Below are 22,445 nucleotides of genomic sequence, written 5' to 3' on the forward strand. Positions count from 1 at the left end.
AGCCGTTTTCCATGCCGAGCATAAATCCTCAAGAACTGCAGTCCTTATCTAAAGCCTGCCAGGAAACCACAACTCATGCTGGCGCTCACTCACATAGCAGATGGACTGGTTCTTGTGCATTTTAGGCACTTTATAAAACATGCCTCATTCACCTATTGACACAGATTAGTATGAATGTGTGTCAATAGGTGAATTGACACACTTTTTTCTACGCCTGTGCATCAAGTGAATGCCATGGGTTCAAATTTAATTTACTCCCTTTGTAGCTATTTTATTTTAATAAAAATGTGACTCCTTTTAAATCAAACATTGTTGATTTTATTAACATTTGCAGTCACAACCTCTTTAAAAACAAAACAAAATACTCCATGGTTATATGAGGAAACTGCTGTCTGGGTTACATAAAAGTGTGTTCAAATAGTTGAGCTAGTAGATCAGGACATTGCACTACTGCAGAGCAACACACTGGCATGTGGTGAGTGTGAAGATGGTCCAGGTTTCCTCCTCCTGCACGTCCCCTTTTCCTCTTTTTTGTCTGAAGAAGTCAGGGTCATTAAAATCTGCATGGAGGAGCTGATGCTTTGGCACATGACTCAAAGTCTGTAGAGAAGCCGTCCTAACAAATGTTATCATTTCACATCTGAACTGTCTCCAGCTGCCAATAATCTGAGATAAGAAAACCTGTTGTTTCCAAACTGATTCCTGTCAGCTGGCAAAAGTCTGGCACTGTTGAGCCGAAGAAACTGGGAGACCTTTTGTCTTTTTAACTGTCGTTTCCTCCTCCTGGTCTTCCTCTTCAGAGCTCTCCTCGCTCTCAGAGTGGTGCTTGCTGTTAGTTTTGGGGCTTGCTCCGTTTTCTACTCGCCCGTTGTCGGTGGAGGCTTTGTTGGTGGCACTGACATCCTCGAGCTCCTCTTCATCTTCAACACAGGAATCTGGATCTTCGTCTTGTTCACTGTCGCTGTCGTTGCCTTCGTCTCGTCTCTCGTCGCTGCCGCTCTTTTTCTCCTTGTCGATCACAAAGAAAGGCTGAGCCTGTGCCAGAGGTGTCGTATCCATGTCTTCATCTTGGCCCATACTGGAGAAGATATAATAGCATAAATTAGGCTGACAAACTAAAAATATTTTCATTTAATAACCTCACATAGCTAATTACACAGAGCATGTTTCCAGCTATGGTTTAAGGCTGCTCCTGCACCACATCTGGAGAGCCAAACGGTCAAATATGCCGTTAAAAGTTGACACCTCATTTAGACAACTGTTCATGTCAGCGGTTCTTCATTCTAATTAGATTGGAAAACAAAACAAAATAAACACAAACCTAAATCTGATTTTGTGGTGAAATTTTCCTTTAATATAACAATTTGCTTTGAAACCACAAACAAGCAGCACGAGAGTCGATATTAGAAAGGTGCCAGTGTTGTTTCGTAAACACCGGGATTCAGTCAACATTCAGCGCGGTGATTTGTCAAAGCGTTCAGAGCGGAGTCTCACCTGGACGGCGCTCCGGCCACTCTCATTTTCTGCCACATGTAGTTCAAGAACATGGAGGCCTGCAGCAGACGCCCAATCCTCTGCATGTGTCTCTCTGTGGGGAAAATGACCATAAATAAATAAAAAAGAAAGTAAAAGTCAGTCTGCCCCAGGGCAGCTGTGGCTACAACTGTAGCTTGCCTCCACCAGTGTGTGTGTGTGTGTGTGAATGGGTGGATGACTGGGTGTGTAAAGCACTTTGGGGTCCCTAGGGGGGACTAGTAAAAGCGCTATACAAATACAGGCCATTTACCATTTAAAAAGTCTGTTAATTTACAACAGTTATTTTTTCCATGTAGGAAAATTGATTGTACTCATGTATATCATGTTTAATAAACATGGTATAAAGACCAAAACATCCTTTTTTCTATTGTCTATCCAGTTTCTCTAGTTAACCACATACTACAATCAAACCCCTGCAGTCTGAACTCTTTACATAACATTGCACACACCTAATTTTCACACAACGCTACAAGGAAAGTGTCACACTTGCAGATTCTTGTCATTGTTTTTTGTTGCAGTGGGAAATGTAACAAAATATATCTATCCATCTACCCACAGAATGGAATTTATCTTTAATTTAGCAAGCTATACCAGTTTTCATTCCTTTAACTCTAGTGTTGTATTCCGTATATGAGACACTTATTTGTATGTTTCTGAGTGTTTCTAAAGTTTAGATCAATCTGTGGCCACTTTGACTAAATAATCAGAGTAAAAGCTTTTTCTTCTTTTTTGTCTGATGCCGTTTTGGTCTCTGTTCGTCAAAGCACTCGTCCCCCCTGCTAACCTGTGTATGGAATGAGGCCCTCAAGGTGTGATCGGGCTCCCTGGTACTGCAGCAGCTCTTCGGGGGGCAGGTGTGTAAGGAGCACCTGTAGGACAGCCTGGGCATTCAGGCAGTTCCTGGCGTTGGTGTTCCACACCACACAATAGCGCAGAAGTGACTCTGAGTGGATCAAAGAAAACAGAAGAAAGAAAGAAGGAAACTTCTGTATTACTGTCTGAAATGACAGGTATTGGTATTGTGTAAAAAGGCAGTCATTCGCTTTTTAACAGGCTACCTTTTTGATCCTGTCGAAGCTTCAGCAGCGTCTTTTCCAACAGCTCGGAGCTATTCTCTCCTTCACGGATCGCTGGAAGCAACATGGAACAACTAGTCAGAGTCAGCAGACAGTCTGCTCATATAGGGTCTGACACATGGACTCAGCAAACTCTCCCCAGAGTCCATCCATTCAGCTGTGTGGATAGCTCAATGTTTGTCTCACTTACGGCTGTTCTTGGCAATGGCACAGTTTTGTCTGGTGCCATCTGAATGTCATGATTTCTCAAAAAAACAAACTTGCAGCCAGTGACATGAAGACACCTCCAAAGCAAACTGTGAAACACCAACTATGAACCATTTTATTTTTGTCCAACTATCCTGGTGCGTTCAAATTATACTATAAACAGTGGAAGGATTAAACTACCAAACAAACTAAAAAACTCCCTCTGTGGAAGCCAATCAAACATGATGTGAAAAATGAGCATTGCTGTTACAAAAACAAGACATTTTCTTCCATTTCGATGAAATTGCTTTGTACTAACACAAATAAGTAGTGCAGCAAGTCCAAAATACTGAGACGTTACAGCTTCAGATTAACAATATGTCACTGCAGTTTTAACTACATGTCACTAAACAAAAGAGAATGAGCGCAGAAACAAGGTATGTGTTATTATATGTTCACAGACCCACTGTTTGCAAGAGCTGCATGCGTCAGTGCTCGAGTGACTCAACGTTTAAAACAAAGCAGCCGTACAGAAGAAAAATAACAACATTCCAGGTAACCACAGGTGAAAAGCTAAAGGACAGGCGTAGATGAGCATCTGATTTGGACTTTACATGCACACAGCTAATCAAAGTTAGACACTAAAGACCAAAGTGTGATAGCTCTGTGTGACAGAGTCGGTACCTTTGATAACAGTGAGCACGGTGTGAGGCTGGTCCAGTGAGATGGCGAGACCCAAGGCCTTCAGATATTTCTTCCCGTGGAGCAGATTGGACAACTCTTGCTGCCTTCAGACACAACAAACATACAGGTGTGGGTTCGTAGGCAGAGACACAAACACACGCGCACACACCTGTACATACTGCAGGGAATTTGTATCATGATCACTTATGTTTATTTCCCATTAATTCAATAAATGTGCTGATATTTATTCCAGTAAAATTCAACTTCAATTCTTTTTGTTAATGATTGTAGAAATAAAAGAGAAATGAATTGTCAGTGACCCCCTGACAGCCTGTAGGCCTCTTTTCCCCATCATAACAGAAAAAGTTATTATAGCTCACTGCACAGACTATCCATTTACCGTGGACTCAAACATAGGAACTTTCCTGTCATTTATTTATTTTTCTGTCAATTACTTTGGAGTAATATGAATGGACATGAGGGAGGCAGTCTGTATCAATAGGGAACATGTAAAACATAATAAAGAAAGAAAATATAGTTAAAAATGATTGTTTCAGATAGTTGATGAACTGTGGGCCGAAATTTGTGGGAATTATGCAAAGCTACTTTAGCAAGAATAAAAACATGGAGCTGAAATGTCTCTTTAATGTACTCTTTAAAAGTACAAATTAACATTTAATACAGAAATAAATTCTTTATTGTTTCACATACTGCAAACCTGAAACCCTAACGTTTTTTGTGCTTATCAGAATAGCAAAGCACGCACTCCCACACTCATACTTTACTGACAGCTTTGACCTGCGAACCTCCACAGCCAAGCAAATCACAAAAACCATCTGAGGGACTTGCTGACAGGCAGGATGTCAAAACAGATGGAAAAACAGAAGCAGATCATGTCTGAGTGATGTTGAGTGATCCTTTCCACACGCCTAAAAGCAAAACAAAGAGTGTGTCCACCCCTGCAGACGGAGTGGAGAGGAGGATGGATGGTGCAGGTGTGCCTGTTCTACGATAGTAAATCCCTCTTTTTGCTGTCAGAGATGTCGTGTGCAACTTACTTGAGTATCTGATCTTCCTGTTTCGCCTGCTCCTCTGCCAGCTCTATTTCAGTCACATCCTAGATGTGCACAACAGAGAAAACTGTAGATCTACTGAACACACATTTTTTTTTAAAACACAGAAAGGGAAAATAAATTTAAAAAAAAGCAAACATTACCACCTAGATAAGATGTGCACTGAATCCCTCTTAAGGGATACTTCAGAAGGTAAACTCCCTACTGTGACAACTGTCACAGCTACCTGACTGATCACTTGGTGCAAATGGTGATAAAAAAACAACCAAGGAGTGAAGTTAAGTGCCTGCTGAACATGTAAAGTATTTATTAACTGTTAAAAAAGCCAAAACAACTCTTCAAGTTAAAACTTCCTCTCATTGTCCATTTCAATCTTTATTTAACTTTGTGGATTACACCGTGAAATCCATTGTATAATTGTGATGCAGTTTTTAGGTTAAGTCATAGAGAAAATAGCAACACTAATGGCAAAACAAGTGAAACTCTTCGTTTTGGTGGTCAGTATTTGTTTAGAAGACTGACTGCTAAGTGTTTAAGGCCAAAGTTATTCCGTTACCTTCCCTTCTTATTCCCTATCCAGCTGGAGGCTAGCAGCCGAATGCTACTTACCGACCACACGGTGATGTTAGAGTCTGCTGAGCCAGTAACCATCTTGTCATCCTTGCGACTGGCGTGGAGACCCCACACTTTGTCCTGGTGGGCATCTAGTGTCTTCACACACTCATTGGTCTTGATGGTCCACAGCTTCACTAAACCATCGGAGCCACTATGGAAAACAATTATTAATTACTGTGTGGAAACCAGACACAGCATGAAAAACTGACATAGCTACCATTATGTCATTTGTTGGGTTTCCACAGTCATGCTTTGAAGCCTTGAAATGAGCATGTTGCCACAGTCAGACCACGGATCAGGATACGTCTGACTGTGAAGCCACTGTCTAATGATTTGTTGATTACAAGTCATTCAGCAATGTATTTATAATATGTGAGTCTCCTTTATGAAACATAGTATGACCAAGATTTAAGAGGCAAGCTAGATTTTTTTTTAAATAATCAATATGACCCAAAACATGTGAGTGAACCCACCAGACCTGATGTTACTGATTTACAGTCCAGTTCTCGTGTAATTTGGCATACGTTGTCATTTTCTCCCCGTCTCCCTTCCTTAAAAACAGCTTCTTGACACTCTACCCTTCCACTGACCATTTCTGATGAGACTTCAGTGAACAGTAGTTGGATCAACTGAAAGGCCAGTGCATCTCACAGATCCTGTGTCCCATATTTGCTAAATTTTTCACTTCCCTCATCGACCTGACTTTCAGATACTGCAAACCTGCTGTAGATAGATTCTTCTGTCCTCCACTTGTTTCCTCACTTTTTTAATGACTCACTGCAAATCACAGCAAGTTTTTAGCTCATAGCACTTTGGAAATAAACTTGTTGGTGCAAAAGCACTTTTGTTTTTTAAACACGTGGTATTATATTGGTTCTCTATTATCTATTAGATATAAATATGAGTTAGGTGTCGTTTTGTGCTTGAATTATTCATTAGGTCAGTGTCAAGTGACTTTACAAATTCATTGTCTTACTATATATGAGGAAGCTTTGCAAACTACGACAGATTCATATCTGAAATAAGATGAGAAAGTCTGGATTGGGCATTCACATTCATCCGCAGCGTGGGTGTGTATTTGGTTTCGTGTTTGGTGCGTTTACCTGGTGAGCAGCTGAGTGCCTCGGCTCACAAAGATGACCTTAAGAACCGATGCATCGTGGCCCTCAAATGTCTTTAAAAAAGTAGTAAGAACAAGGGAAGAAACAATGAAGCAATATAGCTACAAATTAGACCTCACTAATGTCTGTACATGATTACTTCTATGCAACACCACGAGACTGCTGTGATTCTGACACGTGCATAGTAAATGTCCCACCTTGAGGCAGCTGAAGTCTTGCAGGCTCCACAGCTTGGCTGTGCCGTCTGCAGAGGTGGTGGCCAGCACTTGGTCCACAGGAGAGAAGCAAACGGCCCAGACGCCACGACGGTGGCCCCGAAACACCCCCAGCAGGCTCACCGTTCCCTCCCCCGTCAAGGACCACAGCTTGGCTGTGCGATCCTGGGAACCTGAAGCCAGCAGCTTGTCATTGGGTGATACGGCAACACTGTTTACATCCTGAAGACATGACGTGGAAGGCAGAGGAGAAAAGCACCAGACGTTTTAACAAAACTGATGAGCTTCCTATAAATGAAGGTCTGAATGAGTACATTTATTTTTTTTTAAAAAAGACTGAAGTAATAACTGAATTGGGATCAACTAATGTGATAAAGTTTCCAAAGAAATTCATGATCTTCACTCCTGTTGCCACACCTGCAGTTCCACCTTACTCTTGAGTAACCAATATCCTATTTTGGTTTAACCTGGTATGAAGAAATAATAGCACACTATTAACTGGCTTTCAATTGTTCTATTATGCTGCCAAGTAAGATGAGGGCAGGTGTAGCAGGAAAGATTACTTTCCAGCATCGTACTGGAAATCACGCCCGAATTTTTCTGCATTTCCTTATAAGAAGAGGCCAACTTGTTTAAAGCTGTTTACATAACTGGTGGCTGACTCACCAGTCTGTGTGTCTTATTATACACAACATCTGTGGAGTTCTTTAAAAAAGAAGCATCATAATCTAAATTCTTCTTGTTTTAAATTATATTTAAATAACGGTTACTGACTCGCAGTCATATGGCTCCTCTAACCTTCCTGAGTCAGGTGTTTTGCAAAATTTGAAGATGCCACAGTGAAGCCTTTAAACAAAAAGAATTCAAGGGATGAGTGGGTAAGTGGGTAAATAAGACATATTTACCCATTAGTCTAATACAGAGAGCTGGCCAGTCTTTACTCGTGTTTTCTTGGCTTACTGCAACTATAATATGAATGCTTGTTATAAGTCACAGTAATTGACCAAGTCAAAATGTTGAGTGACTAAAGTTAAATTGTACTTCTCAGGGAACCAGATAAATGAAATTTTATTTTGGGCAGTCAGCAAACCCTTCAAGCATTTTTTTATAAATCAGATTTGACTGGTGATTCTTTACATGTGGTTTTTATATCCTAGAGACCACTGATTATGACTCTCTCCTTAATTTATTTAGACCTAAGCTTTAAAATAGCATCCCAGTTCCCAAGATGGCAGCTACGTGGTGAACCTGTCCTGCAACTTTAATGTGCTGGACAAAATGGACAAGATGTTCTTGGACTGTGACCAGAACGTTCTGCCTTGTACCTTATCATGTGCTTTCTCTGTGGCACGGGCAGTTAGCTGATGGATGCCTCCTTCTGCAGAGCAGTCTGCAGGTAGATCCCACACCTTCACGGTACAGTCCTGACTACCAGTCGCAACGAATGATGCCTTCATCCTAGGCACAAGCACAAAGACAAGGGAAGATGCACATACAGTCATTTCCCCCTTCATTTTGTATCTGTGTTGTCACGTGTGTAAAGAAAACCAGCTTATTAGAAGGCTTGCAGGCGGAGTGTTACCTGGAGCAGGCGATGGAGCCCACAGCGTTGGTGTGGCCGGAGCCCTGAGCCACACATCGCACCTGACCACTGTCACTGTCCATATGCCACACACGCACTGACCTGTCCTACAGATGCAATATACAAATGTTACTGCTGACCTAATAAAGGGGGGATAGCAGCTTTTGGTCATATATACTTGTCAACACTTATATGTACAAAATGGCAAATAATTCTTCGTTCTTTCTTTTAACCGTACCTTTGCACAACTTGCAAAAAGAGATCCTTTTTTGAACACATCCAGTGTGAGGACCGTATCTGAAAAAGATAAGCAGATAAAAAAATAAGCAGAGATAAAAATCTACCAACCTGCTCAGCAAGTCCCAAAGCTGAGACAACCACATTGTGTCACCTCTGAATTCTTGCGCAAAAACTTGACAGAACTTCATTTCTGTTCTTCCAACCTTAGTTTAAAAACAGCTGTCCTTAGACTTTTACTTTCTTTTTATTATTAGATTTTGTGCTATACTACATTACGTACATTGTAAGTCTGTTGCAGTTACATCCCCTACAAATAACTATGATGACTTGTTGGCATATGGCAGAGATGTTAAACATAAGGCCTGGGGGCCAGAATCAGCCAGAGAAAGACTCCAATCCGGCCCACTGGACATTTTTGGAAAATGTGAAATCTTGGTCTTTAAACTGTATTTTGATACATGTTACAACTTGTCCTGCTGATAAAGACCTCATCACTGCCATCTGTATTATACCAGAATTACTACATCAGCATCTCTTTATCATGCAGAAAAACTGAGTCCTACAGTTGAAATTGCAATTATTGATCCTATAACAAGATATCTCAGGAATTAAATGTTTAGTTCAACTTAATTTACATTGAGAGAAAGAGCCGTTTCACTACTCAGGCCCACTCATAGTGAGCTATATGTGGCCCATCATGTAAAATGAGTTTGACATCCCTGCTTTAGTGCTTCTCTTATTCCATGTGAGGTGGTCACTGGAGCCTATCACAGGCTGCATCTTAAGCAGGTCATCAGCCAATCAAAGGCTCAACACAGAGACCGACAGCTTCACACTCACAATCAAACCTACAGCCAATTCAAAAACCCCATTTAAACTGACATGCATGTCTCTGGACCGTAGTTTGCTGTACATGAACACACATACTGTAGATGTTTCCACATGTAAGCATACACACACTGCCCTCTGCTGGCGACTCACCTGTGTGTCCGTAGAGGATCTGGCAGCTGTTGGTGAGCAGCTCAAAAACCTTCAGCTGGCAGCTGTTGGTGGCCACCACGATGTGACTGTCACCTTTTCCCAGGAACTTCACGTCCAGCACCTCATCACTGTAGCCCACAAACTGAAGCGGGAGGGTGAATAGAGCAACAGAGGAGAGAGTGACGGTTAATTCTAAAACGCAGATACACAGAACAGCAAAAAATAGAAACATAGTGAACCTTCTGAGATGATACCAATGCTTAAAATAAAAATTACATAGCTGGTGATGATATATTTTATTATTTTTGTAAGATTTTTTTTTACTTCTCTCTTTCTGTGTACCAGGGAAACAAACAATTCCATAAAATTGGATTTATTTTTAATGTGTATGTAAAAGTAAGAAAAAGACACAACTAACAGATGTTTGAAGCTGTAGTGTGATGTCATGTAAGTATTGGACCTAAGCAGTCCATTAAGACGTGACCCCAGTACCCACTTGCTGCTGTGTGGTGAGAGCAGGCAGCTGATACAGCAGTATGTTGTGCTCTGCAGTGACTGTGGCCAGTCTAGCTGAGGCGGGCAGGTGAAACAAGTATGTCAGACTGCGGGGATTGTCGTTCTCATCCTCCTCAGAGGAAGAGGGGAGGGTGGAGGGAAGGGTCTGCGTGTAGACACAACGTGCCGTGCTGGCCTCCCACACCCTTAATACACCTAGGAGAAAGAAAGGAGAGAAGATGAGTGACACAGAGGAGATAAAGGACATTTATATAAATATTTGAGGTGATTTAGCAGCCAGACCTTTGCTTCCAGCTGTAATGAAATGCAAGTCCTTGCTCTTTACTCCGATCTCAGCCAAGTCTGTACTTCCAGGAAGAATTACAACACCCTCCACAGCCTGTAAGATCACATACACACAAATAAAGCTCCAGTTTTTCTCCCCAAATGAAGAGCACAAAATGCATTTCAGTTAAAATGAATCTAAATTGACGAGCTTACCTCATAGACTGGAACAGTTCTCTTGGCTTTGCGAGTTTTCAGGTCCCAAACTGTGCAGATCTTGTCTCTGCCAGAACTGAAAGAGCACAGGACTTTAACACACAGCGTTACACAAACAAAAAGGAGTCTGAGGTTGATTTAAAATATCACAGTACCTGACCATGGCGTTACCATCGGGACTGAAGCTAAGAGATGTCACAGCACTGTAGTGGCTCTGCAGGACACACACACACTGGCTGGAGCGCAGGTCCCATATCCGGATGCCACAGTCCAAAGAGGAAGAGAAAAGCTGCAGCAGGTCGGTATTTGGGTGGAACTGGACCAAACTGCACAAAGACACAAAATATTTCCTTTGTTTCTAGTTTCTTCATATTATTGTTAAATCCTGCTACATATGAGCATTTGTAAAAATGCCAACAGCCACCAGTGCTACCTCTCAACCTCCTGGTAGATAAACCCATTGGTATCAATTTGAAACTTCCAAATTGCCCCTTTTAAGTTATCACATTAAAATAATTGTGTACTTACTGTACAACACCAGATGACCCTTTCAGGTTATGAGTGCAATACTGCTTCTCCACATCCCAAAGTTTTATTGTGCCATCACAGCCACCTGCAGGTAAATAAATAGAAACAATCAATCAATCAATCAATCAATATATATATATATATATATATATATATATATATATATATATATATATATATATATATATATATATATATATATATATATATATATATATATATATATATATATATACATACATACATACATACATATATATATATACATATATACACACACACACACACACACACGTAGCAGATACCAGGGAGAAGCTTTTCTTTTTAATAAATCATGTGGTAGCTGACCTGTGGCTAGCAGAGTAGAGGTGGAGTCAAAGGTCATAGTAGCTACGGGAACAGTGTGAATAGCCCTCCAGGACCGAGTGCACTTAGCCTGCCTCCAATCCCACTGCTTAAGCAGCAGCGCCCGGCTGGCTGTTACCAGCATCTGTGGAGAGACACGAAGCAAAGACTAACTGAGTCCTGTTGTACAGGGTGACAGCTGAAAATACTGAAAACACAAATGTGACTGATCTAATGAGAAGTGACTCAGGCATTTCTGTACCTCATCATCATAGCTGAGAGCAAATGCCGTGATGTCCTCTTGATCATCCTACAGGAGACAAAACAACAACAACAAAATATTCAGACAGGAAACATGGAAGTACATTTTATTCACAAAAAGAAAGAAGACTGATAAATCACCAGTGGCAATAGTTAGAATGAGGTTGTTGATATAAAGACAGTAAAGATGCTTTGTGGTTCACAAAATCGCAAAAACAACAAAAAAAAAACCCACCCCCAAAACACAGTATTTCATTCTCTGACTGGGAGTTTATGAAAGAGTGTTTGGCGCACTGCTGTGCTAATATGCGCTGAGATAAAAAGAAGCATTTGAGATCCCTCTTGTTACAGTTTACCTGGAGAGGTAAACTGTAACAAGAGGGATTGAGGACACTGAGGAAAATCTTAATTTTTCAGTTAAAAAGGTAAGCTGACAATTTGGACTTTATCTCTTTGGCTCTGGTGGAGAGCTGGGATGTCTGCGACACAACCTGGTTAGTCTTCTTTGTATATTACAGAGCAGCTTGCCAGCAAAGCGCTCACTGAAAGGCACTAAGACAGGGAGTGATTTCTTCATGGAGGTAACTGCACGCATAGGGTGTTTCTGCCATGGGACAAACTGGCAGGTATTACAACCGATGGCTATCTAAATGTGACAGGAACAATGACAGGTGAAGGAAAAGAGTGACTGAAATTGGTATTTTTGCACTGAATTAGACACCAGGAGGTGTTGTATAAGTCACAGCTACAAATTAACCATGTTTTAGATATAACTAAAATAGTTAACTTCCTCAAAGCAAAAGAGCTGAATCACACTGTGAACATAAATTCTGAATGATGGAAGTTTAACAAATCCAGATGATGCTCTGTCTGCTGAGATCACCTGTCTGCTGCCCTTCACATTTCAACCTTGGACACAGAACTTGACTGTAATGCACTTGTTCAAGTCCAAAACAAAACTAGATTTCCATCACTCAACAAGAAATCAACAAATGCAGATGAAGTTATTAAACTACAGCTGCAAGTTTAAAGTCTTTTAAATGTTGAACAAACATGCACATTTTGTTCACAGCCATCTCTGGGGATGTTGAATAAACAGTGACAAAATGTCCGTGCTTTTAGTTAACCTAATTCTCATCATTATTGCCTCATTGTAACATCTACTTTTACTGGGAGCAGTTTATACAAAATGAAAGAAATGCCAAGCTGAAGTCAGTTCAACTTTTTTGGCGCAGCCCTCCACAACAGACACAGGTTCTCATGTGGCCCTCTGGTAAAAATGAACTGCCCACCCCTGATGTTAGATGCTGAACTCACATGCTCAACACAGTGAATGATCTTGCCAGTGCTGATCTCCAAAACATTGACTCGAGAGCCACAGGTGCAAAAGATGTATTTCTCATCTTTGCTGATCTGAAACAAAAGGGGAGAGGTCAGATCTTGGTTATTGTCATACAGACTTAAAACAGATGTGTGAGACTCTGAAAACATCTGTTTGTCATGATTATCAAGAAACAAAGTCAGGACTTTCTTGATTTTGCTGCACTTCCTGTATACCTTGTGCAATTCGCTCAACTTTATACCAGCGCATTGTTACAAACGTGTCTAAAGTGTCACAAAAGACATTAATAGAAGCTTCACACACAGAGACACACACACATCAAAGCCGAGCACCCACCTGCACTTTTCCCCCTTTGTAAAATGGCTCGATCTTGTTGGAAACAGCATAACTGTAAAGGAACAAGAAAACGGCAACAGTGAATTCAACAACTTCATATAACAACTTAGCCTAGCTCGTGTTAGCTTGCTACATGATCTCCAGCTCACACGTGCAGCAAGTAAAACTCACTTGGTTTTGAACTGAAGGTTGGTATTTGCCATCTTGCCCGTGAGAAATGCCCCAAAAAGAAGTGATGTAGAGAGTACAGGCGGCGTATACTACTTATTTCTCATGTCACACGTTGGCTACAGTCAACACCGCCGTCCATCCCGCATGTTGACGGCAGGGTCGCACACGTTGCACGTCATCTGAGCGCACGGCGCGGTGATTGGTCAGACTTCTGTTGTCAACAAATGAACGCACAAACAAAAAAACTGGTGGTTTTTAAACTTTTAATTTGACAGTAAACTTTATATAAAGCAAGGGAAAATAATCAAATCTATATGCTTATACTTTATTTATTTATTTATTTATTTATAATGTAGTTCCTGAGTATCACAACAATAGCAGCCGTGTGAACCATGAGTTTGGTGCTAGAACAGCAGGGAAACGACGCTCTCCCATTATGGCTCCGATTCTACAGTTTAGCCCACTGTTTTCATCTGTCGTGCGCGCGCACACACGCGGTCCCTCCTTCGTTGTTTAGTCAGGAATGTTCACGTGTGTTGTATTGATAACGCGGGTGTGTGTTACTTGTGTGACATATGAGAGGATCGATATGCAGTAAAACCAGCCCCCCGGGTTATGGAAACACGCTAGAAAAATAAAACAGGAGATTGCCATGGTGAGTAGAGGGCAGCTTTTTGTTTTGGCGTGTGTTTTATATTTATTTATTTGTTTAATTGTTTGTATTTTAATCTAGATTTAGCATCTCAGATTTATGGACTGATGCTCAGTAGGTCAAAAACAGATTGTGTATATAGCTTGAATCAACTCTATTATTTGCTTGGTATTTGAATTGTATACTAATACATGAGTATTGTGGCATTTTTATTATATGTTGTACTTTAACAAAGTAAAAATACCACTGAGGATAATTTCAGATCTTTTTTTGTGATTGTTTAATGTTTTGTGTGTTAGAAAAAAAGATTTTTGGAAAGGGAGCAGACTTACTTGTTGTAATCATGTGATCAGTCATATGGCTTTCCAGAACAGCTCTGTTTTGTTGTCTCTCTTTTTTTATTTTGAGAATACTGTGGAGAGGTTATAGACAGTCACAGATCCATGGTTTTCAGTCTCAGCTATATCTGAAATATAAGATACTGTTTTTTCTACACACTGTGGCCACATCTAGGCAGACCCAGAGGTGTCAACACAGAGCGGGGGTTATGATGTGGAGCTGTTTGTGGACACTCCAGACTATGATCTGATCTGCACCATATGCCAAGGGGTCCTCAGATGTCCAGTAAGAGCTGCGTGCCACCACATCTTCTGCAAGAAATGCATCTTGCAGTGGCTAAAAAGGTACTGAATGTATCTTATCAATATCCTTGGACAAAAGTTTTACCTGGCTTTTTTATTTGGTCAGAGACTCATTCCTAGTTGTCCTTTGCAGACAGGAGACCTGCCCCTGCTGCAGGAAGCCGGTGAACCCAAGCTTGATCTTTGTCATGTTCAAGCTGAGCAAATCTATTGGACGCCTGAAGATCAAGGTAGGAAAGGGAATTTGAACACATTTTTACATGATTTTTTATGAGCCCTAACAGAATGGATACATTTGTATTTGCCTGATGCTGCCTGGCATTTTCATGTGTGAACCACTTCATAGGACATATTCTATAATGTCACTTTGATCTCTTTAAGGTTTGGCAGCACCTAATGAATACTTTTTAAAATTAATAACAGATTTATTTGTGACTGTTTTTATTAAGTTATTAATAATAAGGACACCATCAAGACAAATTCTCTGAGCCCAAGATGACTTATTTGAGATGGAGGAAAGCAAAAAATATAAATCCAAGCTAAAGCCACTGGATGTTTGACATTTTTGCTTGATAAATGACTGAAATGATTAGGTTGTGCATCAGAATTGTTTTGTTTTCAGTCGTCTATGGCTTGGATTAGCTTCTATCTCAATTCCTGCAGACTGATTTATAGCACATTTATAACACAAGTCATTTTATTAACTATATGATTTCTTCTGTGTGTCTCACAGTGCAAGAATGAGATCCGCGGCTGTGCAGAGACCTTTCCCCTCTCAGAGCAGTACTGCCACAGCATGAGCTGTTTGTATGAGCTAATCCCCTGCCCCTACCAGGGCTGCAGGGTACAGCTCCTCCGCAGGGACCTCGAGACCCATGCGCACCACTGTGAGCACTGGCGCCAGCCTTGCCACATGGGTTGTGGGACGATACTCTCCCATCGAACCCAGGCTCAACACAACTGCTACAAGCAGCTGAGGCAGGAGTACGAAGCTAGGCAGAGGAATCACAGGGCCATTGCCACCGCCCTACAGCGGAAGATGAGGAGGATGCAGAGCACCATGGCCCACATGAAAAGGCAGATAGGGCTTATCTGTGAGAGTCTGGAGGTGATGGACGATCTGCATGAGGTGGAAGAGGAGGACCTTGGGGAGAGTAGTGGCAGCTCCAGTGGGACTCCAAGTAGCAGCAGCAGCTGCTGAGGAAGGGAGTTAGTTGGTGGTGCTGGTTGAGCTACTGCTGTGTATAAATTCAGTCAGTATGTGTTTAATTCTTTGAAGGTGTGTGTTTTTGAGTATATGCAGTACTGTGAAAAAGTATTTGCCCTCTTCCTGATTTTAATAGTTTTTGCATATTTTGTTTCCAATAAACAAACACGTTTTTAATATTAGAAAAAGATAACCTGAGTGAATACAAAATGCAGTTTTTAAATGATGATCTCATTTTCTGAGTTTAAAAAAAAAAAAAAAAGCCAAACCTATCTGACCTGTATGAAAAAGTCATTCTTCTGGTGTTAATTTATGAATTCACTGTGATTAACCACATTTTTGTGAAGCTGAGGTCAATTTCAGCATTCACACAAATAAAGGCTCCAATCTAAAAAACAAAAAAACAAAAAAACTGCAAGAACAGAAACAAAGTCACTAACATGCATCAGTCTGGAAAGGGTTACAAAGCCATTTCTGAGGCTTTGGGACACCAGTGAACCACGGTGAGAAGCATTTTAGACAAACAGAGAAAACTCAAAACAGTGGTGAATTCCAAGAGATGATTGACGACTCATTCAAGAGGTTATAAAAGGACCGAGAACAACATCTAAAGAACTGCAGGCCCCACTTGCTTCAGCTAAGGTCAAAGTTGAACTTTTTGGAAGGTTTGTGTCCTGATACATCTGGCAAGAGCCTACCACAGCATTTCATAAAAAGATCATACTGACAGTCAAATACGGTGGTGTTAGTATGATGGTCTGTGACCCTTTTGCTGCTTCAGGACCTGGACAACTTGCAATAATTGATGTAACCAAGAAGTCTGCTCTCTGCCGGAAAATCCTGAATGTCTTGCCATTATTTCATGAAATGAAGCCTAAGCGTACTTGGGTTATGGTTATTTTTATATCATTTATATAACCTATTGTTATATAAACGATAACCTGGGTCAGGTTATTGTTTATATAGAAATTAATGTTAAAATTTGTTTGATGAGCCGGAACATGTAAGCGTGACAAATATCAAAAAAGAAAAAAAAAGAGTGAGAAATATAGGAATGAGGGAAAATACTTTTCATGGTACTGTAGGCATCTGATTAGTGTTTTTGTTTTGTTTTTTGCCAGGTTGCAATGTAACCTATTTAACCTATTTTGTAAATAAAGCTTTTACATTGTTATTATTACCTGTGCTGGTCTTATTTAAATAGATCAATTGATAAAGGTATTTCATTGAAATCTCACAGATGAACTAAGGCCGGGCTTGTTTTTCTAAATTTGACTACATAAGTCTCGGTGCAGGTCCACCTCCTGCACCGAGCTCTGGCTCACCTGGAGAAGCCTGGAAGCACTGTGAGGATCATGTTCTTTGATTTCTCCAGTGCTTTCAACACCATCCAGCCATGACTTCTGAGGAACAAGCTGGAGCTATCGGGAGTGGACCAACACATGTCCCAGTGGATACTGGACTACCTCACAGAACGCCCACAGTATGTGAGGACACAGGGCTGTGTCTCTGATACGCTGGTCTGCAGTACGGGGGCCCCACAGGGAACAGTACTGGCACCGTTCCTCTTCACCTTCTACACTGCAGACTTCTCCATCAACTCCCCACCCTGCCACCTACAGACGTTCTCTGACGACTCTGCCATAGTCGGCCTCATCACAGGTGAGGATGACTCAGAGTACAGACAGTCGACTCTGGACTTTGTGGACTGGTGCCAGCAGAAACACCTGCTGATCAACGCCGGGAAAACCAAGGAGTTGGTGGTGGACTTCCAGAGACGCAGACCCACCACACTGACACCGGTGAACATCCAGGGAGTGGACATTGAGATAGTGGGCTTGTGTAGGTACCTGATTGTTCACCTGAATAATAAACTGGACTGGAGCCACAACACTGATGCTCTGTACAGAAAGGGTCAGACCAGCCTCTACCTGCTGAGGCGGCTGAGGTCATTTGGAGTTCAGGGAGCGCTTTTAAAGACTTTCTATGACTCTGTGGTGGCATCCGTCAATTTTTACAGTGTGGTATGTTGAAGCAACAGTTTATCGATAGCTGAGAGGAAGAGGCTGGATAAACTCTTTAGGAAGGCCAGCTCTGTTCTGGGGTGCACTCTGGACCCAGTGCAGGTGGTAGGAGACAGAAGGACTCTGGCCAAAATAACATCTCTGATGGACAGAGTCTCCCACCCCATGCATGTAAATGTTGCTGAACTGCAGAGCTCCTTCAGTGACAGACTGCTGCATCCTAGATGCATGAAGGAGCGTTTCTGTAGGTTCTTTCTCCCTGCAGCTGTCAGACTGTACAATCAAAACTGCTCCCAACAAACATAGATGTTTACATCAGTGCTGTAACAACGTCAACTGTTATAATTGCACATTACTTTTCTCAGCTTATATATACACTAACTTATTGGAAGTTACATGTCTACTTTTTAATGCACAGGTACAATACACAATCTGCATTTTTTTTTAAACTTTTCTAATTATTCTAAATATTCTTAATTATTTAAACATCTTTCAGTATCCTGCTCTGTTTGCACACTATCTGTACTCTAATTTTAACAACTGTACTGTACTCTGGTAACTTTTGTCTATGAGGATAATATGTAAAAATTGTTTCTGTTCTGTGTCCTGTTCTTTTTTGTATATGTGTGTTTTTTGCTGCTGATACAACCAAATTTCCCCTTGTGGGACAATTAAAGGATTATTCTATTCTATTCTATTCTATTCTAATGTGTTATTATTACATTTCACTAGATAATTAAAAACCAATTAAAATATGTTTACAGAATAAACAGATTAATTAAATGAACACTTAAAATGTATTTTAAAAGAGTGCGTTTTGATTTTATTATAATTGATTTTTTTAGGAACTGTGTTTTTAGTAAGCAAATATAAAATCTGTCTCAGTTATTCGGTAGAGGCGGTAGAGGGTAGGTTTTCTCGTGGAGGAAATCTCGCGATAACACTTTCACATATAAGCCGGCGGAACCTCTCACAGGCCTTCTTCCTGTTTTATCGATCACGTAAGTGTGCTGTTGAGTTTCTCTTCCTAGTTTATATCCTTAAAAATCTCACGCATCGTTCAGTCAGACACTTCAGAGCCGATTATAAGATCATATATGAACATATTAAATTAAAATCCCAGACCTATTTAACAGCGAATTTGAATACAGATGGAAATATTTGTAGTTTGCTTGTATGAATATGGCGGCGATACTCGTGTCTCGTAAGACTGAATTTCGGTAAGCATGTCCGTATTTTGGGGGATAAATAACTAAACGTCTTTGTTGTTTTCTTGTCGTGTAGCAAATGGCGGACGACGCCGGTGGTAGAGGAGGTTTTCGCGGAGGTTTTGGCGCCGGTGGCCGCGGTCGGGGCCGCGGACGCGGCAGAGGCCGTGGCAGGGGCCGCGGTGCCCGGGGCGGCAAGTCCGAGGACAAGGAGGTAGGTTTTTGGATTAATAAGTATTTTGAACATAATCATTTAGTGTTTTGGCTTTTTGTAGTTTACTTGAGTTTCTTTCCTGTGATAGTGGGTGCCAGTCACCAAGCTGGGCCGCCTGGTTAAGGACATGAAGATCAAGTCCCTGGAGGAGATCTATCTGTACTCTCTGCCCATCAAGGTAACTACAGTTAGCATACATAAACCATCATATTTTATTAATGATGACTAGTGGTCTGTTATTTTAAAAGAAGTGTATTGTTGCTCTTTCTCTTAAATGGTTAAAGCCACCAGTTTGTGGCTCATTTTTAAGCAGTGCAGCTAGATTTGTATGAAAGATTTGTTAATGTTGGGTTGTGGTTGGAGTTTGTCATTTTAGAAGAGTCTGACATGTGTACTTGTCTTGTGGAAATGTCTGAATGAACTGCAGTTTGTGTTGTGATGTAAACCCCTCAGTGCTTACTCCTTTTCCTGTAGGAGTCTGAGATCATCGACTTCTTCTTGGGTTCTGGTCTTAAAGACGAGGTGCTGAAGATCATGCCCGTCCAGAAGCAGACCAGGGCTGGTCAGCGCACCAGGTTCAAGGTGAGTGTGGATTCCTTTGCAAAGGAGAAGGGTGGTTTTTTTTTTTTTTTGGTTTTTTTTTTTGTTGTTTTTTCTCCTTGTTTTTTTTTTTTGTTGTTGTTAATCAGCATTGTGTCTAAACTTAACACTAAGTTCCTTTTGCTTTTTGTCTACAGGCCTTTGTTGCCATTGGTGACTACAACGGCCACGTGGGCCTGGGGGTGAAGTGCTCCAAGGAGGTGGCCACAGCCATCCGTGGGGCGATCATCCTGGCCAAGCTGTCTATCGTCCCTGTCAGAAGGGGTTACTGGGGTAACAAAATCGGCAAACCCCACACTGTGCCCTGCAAGGTGACTGGCCGCTGCGGCTCTGTCCTGGTGCGTCTCATTCCAGCCCCCCGTGGTACCGGCATCGTGTCTGCCCCTGTGCCCAAGAAGCTGCTCATGATGGCTGGAATCGATGATTGCTACACCTCTGCCAGAGGCTGCACCGCCACCCTCGGCAACTTTGGTAAGCTTCTCCCAGGGTCATGATCTGCATACTGTATTTTTTTTTTTTTGGGGGGGGGGGGGGGGGGGGGGTTGTTTCTCCTCGCTCTGCCCAGCTTCACCTCGGCAGTGGTGTAGTTGTCGTTAAAAGGAGAGAAAGAATTGAGTATTGCACGGCAGGGAGACGTTTTAGTGGTCTTCCCTGTTACCCTTTTACAATGCTCGACATTTTTTTTACCCCCAACAAGACTGTTGTACTTTGTTACTGGAGCTCCATGTTACACACACTCATGCTTTTTAATTCCTTCCTCAGCCAAGGCCACCTTTGATGCCATCTCCAAGACTTACAGCTACCTGACCCCTGATCTGTGGAAGGAGACAGTCTTCACAAAGTCTCCCTACCAGGTCCGTACAGAGCCAACATGAGCTGTTATGGTTATGTCAGGATTTTGTGTAACCAGGCTTTCTGCTTTTTGTTCCAGGAGTTCACTGACCATCTGGCCAAGACTCACACCAGGGTGTCTGTGCAGAGGGGCCAGGCTGTGCAGGCCGCTGCCTCCTAAACTTTTTGTATAGGGAATCGTTGAATAAACATTCTGGAACACCACTTCTGTGTCTCGTGTGCTTAACTCACAAAACTATGTATGCTGCAAAAATGTGCAGACTTCGGTAACTGAACAAGACACAAGTGATATGTTGGACAATAGGAGAAACTGCATCAATTAATGCAGTCACCTCTACAGTAATACAGAGTAAAATTAACTTTATCTAGTCAATCAATATACTTTAAAGATACTGAAACCTTTAAAATGATTATTTGGAGCAGCAGATCCCTCCATTATTTAAACAAGTAGCCCTTAAGTATTTAATATTCATATGTTAAAACACTGAAATTTGTCTGTTGTCTCAGTGGCTGATAGTGCCCCACAGGCCTCAGTGTGAGCTTGAAGCCATGATAATGTTACAGTTGTTTAAGGGAAAAAATTTAATTAAATTGAAGAGAACGTCTCAAAACTCCATATATATTTTATGATTATATCTATGCAAGCTACACAGGCACATAGTTCAGAGTAGTTTTGGTCATATTGATATACTGACGTAGGTTTGGCTGAAGGTTTAGAGTTGAAGTTCTTCTGGAAATTAGATCATTTACCTAGATTTTTCTTTCTACATAGACTGCAATCAACTTCCCTGCCAGTTCTCTGTGTATTTTGTCCTCTACATAATTACAGCCTAAACCGAAATCATTTTAATATTAATAATATAAATAATATTGATATTAGCAATTTAATTTAAAATAAACATTGAAAGAATGTGTTTATACTTAAGTGTCTATTGGAATTATCTTTAGTAATAGATGATGACTCCACCTAAACTAACTCAGTCAGTGCCTTGTGTCTCAGATATTTCTCCAAGCAGTAGATAGCAATGGGATCTGTCTGCATCAAACTTATTCGCAAAAAGGTGATGCTGTTCAATCAACCACTGCAGGTCTCCAGCACCATACACACATACTGATTTGACATGGTGGCCTTTACATTGTGGGTATACTGCTTGCAGGGAACCCTCCGACCCCTCGTGCCACTGCCACTTGACCATCCGGGCAATTGCATTCATGTCCGTCATGTCGAATTTACGGTTGGGCCATGTTGAGCCAGGAACACCAGGTATTCGTCGTATTGTTGCCCACAGAAACTCATCAGGACTGTAGGTGTCTTTGGCCCACTCAATGAGGGCCTGTATTCGCTTGTCATCGAACACACTGCGAACGTAACCTCGGTTGACCACAATATAGGCATTTCCTGATAGTATGGGCAGATTGAAGGGCGCTGGATCCTTTGTTTTTCCTATTGGCTGGGACAATTGAAAAGTTAATATGATGGTGAGTCAGTAGAATTGAAGTTTTTTTTACAATAGCAAGGTGAATTGATTAATAACTACATGATACAATGTAAAAAATCTCCAAATGAAGTACCTGGACTTTTCCAGGAAAAAAGTGGGGAAACAAATGAAAAGACTAACATTTGAATGAAACCTGAAAGCAAGTAAATATTTTATATGCTGCCTTATGGTAAACTTTGGTAATATTGATGTATGAAGAACAACACTGGCTGATGATGAAATACAGTCAGCTGGCATGGTGACACTGCCAGTATTAACCT

The 22,445-nt window shown here is 41.3% G+C and overlaps 3 protein-coding genes across 3 annotated transcripts; 2 read left to right on the forward strand and 1 right to left on the reverse strand.

The window, feature by feature from the left end:
* Window positions 1-313: 313 nt before the first annotated feature.
* Window positions 314-13,439, reverse strand: tbl3 (transducin beta like 3). Its single transcript, XM_087839770.1, has 23 exons — window positions 13,289-13,439; window positions 13,118-13,169; window positions 12,757-12,852; window positions 11,441-11,488; window positions 11,182-11,323; window positions 10,834-10,918; window positions 10,461-10,631; window positions 10,306-10,381; window positions 10,108-10,204; window positions 9,806-10,020; window positions 9,310-9,451; window positions 8,327-8,385; window positions 8,089-8,195; window positions 7,832-7,964; window positions 6,489-6,728; window positions 6,274-6,344; window positions 5,165-5,321; window positions 4,541-4,599; window positions 3,483-3,586; window positions 2,595-2,666; window positions 2,321-2,479; window positions 1,495-1,588; window positions 314-1,078 (listed from the first exon to the last, which is right to left on the reverse strand). Exons 1-23 carry the CDS (start codon window positions 13,318-13,320, stop codon window positions 706-708), a joined length of 2,784 nt encoding a protein of 927 aa, XP_087695896.1. The 5' UTR covers window positions 13,321-13,439; the 3' UTR covers window positions 314-705.
* Window positions 13,440-13,834: 395 nt separating this feature from the next.
* On the forward strand, window positions 13,835-16,429 carry rnf151 (ring finger protein 151). The gene is made up of 4 exons (XM_006791515.3): window positions 13,835-13,943; window positions 14,454-14,623; window positions 14,715-14,811; window positions 15,315-16,429. The coding sequence occupies exons 1-4, from the start codon at window positions 13,941-13,943 to the stop codon at window positions 15,780-15,782; spliced, it is 738 nt and encodes a 245-aa protein (XP_006791578.2). The 5' UTR covers window positions 13,835-13,940; the 3' UTR covers window positions 15,783-16,429.
* Window positions 16,430-18,755: 2,326 nt separating this feature from the next.
* On the forward strand, window positions 18,756-20,890 carry rps2 (ribosomal protein S2). The gene is made up of 7 exons (XM_006791514.3): window positions 18,756-18,813; window positions 19,097-19,234; window positions 19,323-19,412; window positions 19,709-19,816; window positions 19,972-20,305; window positions 20,597-20,688; window positions 20,766-20,890. Exons 2-7 carry the CDS (start codon window positions 19,100-19,102, stop codon window positions 20,844-20,846), a joined length of 840 nt encoding a protein of 279 aa, XP_006791577.1. The 5' UTR covers window positions 18,756-18,813; window positions 19,097-19,099; the 3' UTR covers window positions 20,847-20,890.
* Window positions 20,891-22,445: the final 1,555 nt, after the last annotated feature.

The sequence above is a fragment of the Neolamprologus brichardi genome, chromosome 4, assembly GCF_056152115.1.
Source record: "Neolamprologus brichardi isolate AB-2024 chromosome 4, ASM5615211v1, whole genome shotgun sequence".
Lineage (NCBI taxonomy): Eukaryota > Metazoa > Chordata > Actinopteri > Cichliformes > Cichlidae > Neolamprologus > Neolamprologus brichardi.

What these genes read in the sequence shown, in the direction of transcription:
- rps2 (XM_006791514.3), top strand. Translation starts at nt 19,100, where the DNA reads ATGGCGGACGACGCCGGTGGTAGAGGAGGTTTTCGCGGAGGTTTTGGC. An exon ending in GCAAGTCCGAGGACAAGGAG is followed by an intron (nt 19,235 to 19,322) that starts GTAGGTTTTTGG and finishes TTCCTGTGATAG; the next exon opens with TGGGTGCCAGTCACCAAGCT. An exon ending in CGCCACCCTCGGCAACTTTG is followed by an intron (nt 20,306 to 20,596) that starts GTAAGCTTCTCC and finishes TTCCTTCCTCAG; the next exon opens with CCAAGGCCACCTTTGATGCC.
- rnf151 (XM_006791515.3), top strand. An exon ending in ATCTTGCAGTGGCTAAAAAG is followed by an intron (nt 14,624 to 14,714) that starts GTACTGAATGTA and finishes TGTCCTTTGCAG; the next exon opens with ACAGGAGACCTGCCCCTGCT. An exon ending in TTGGACGCCTGAAGATCAAG is followed by an intron (nt 14,812 to 15,314) that starts GTAGGAAAGGGA and finishes TGTGTCTCACAG; the next exon opens with TGCAAGAATGAGATCCGCGG.
- tbl3 (XM_087839770.1), bottom strand. Translation starts at nt 13,320, where the DNA reads ATGGCAAATACCAACCTTCAGTTCAAAACCAA. An exon ending in CTCTACTCTGCTAGCCACAG is followed by an intron (nt 10,919 to 11,181) that starts GTCAGCTACCAC and finishes ATTTACCTGCAG; the next exon opens with GTGGCTGTGATGGCACAATA. An exon ending in AAGACTTCAGCTGCCTCAAG is followed by an intron (nt 6,345 to 6,488) that starts GTGGGACATTTA and finishes ACTTTTTTAAAG; the next exon opens with ACATTTGAGGGCCACGATGC.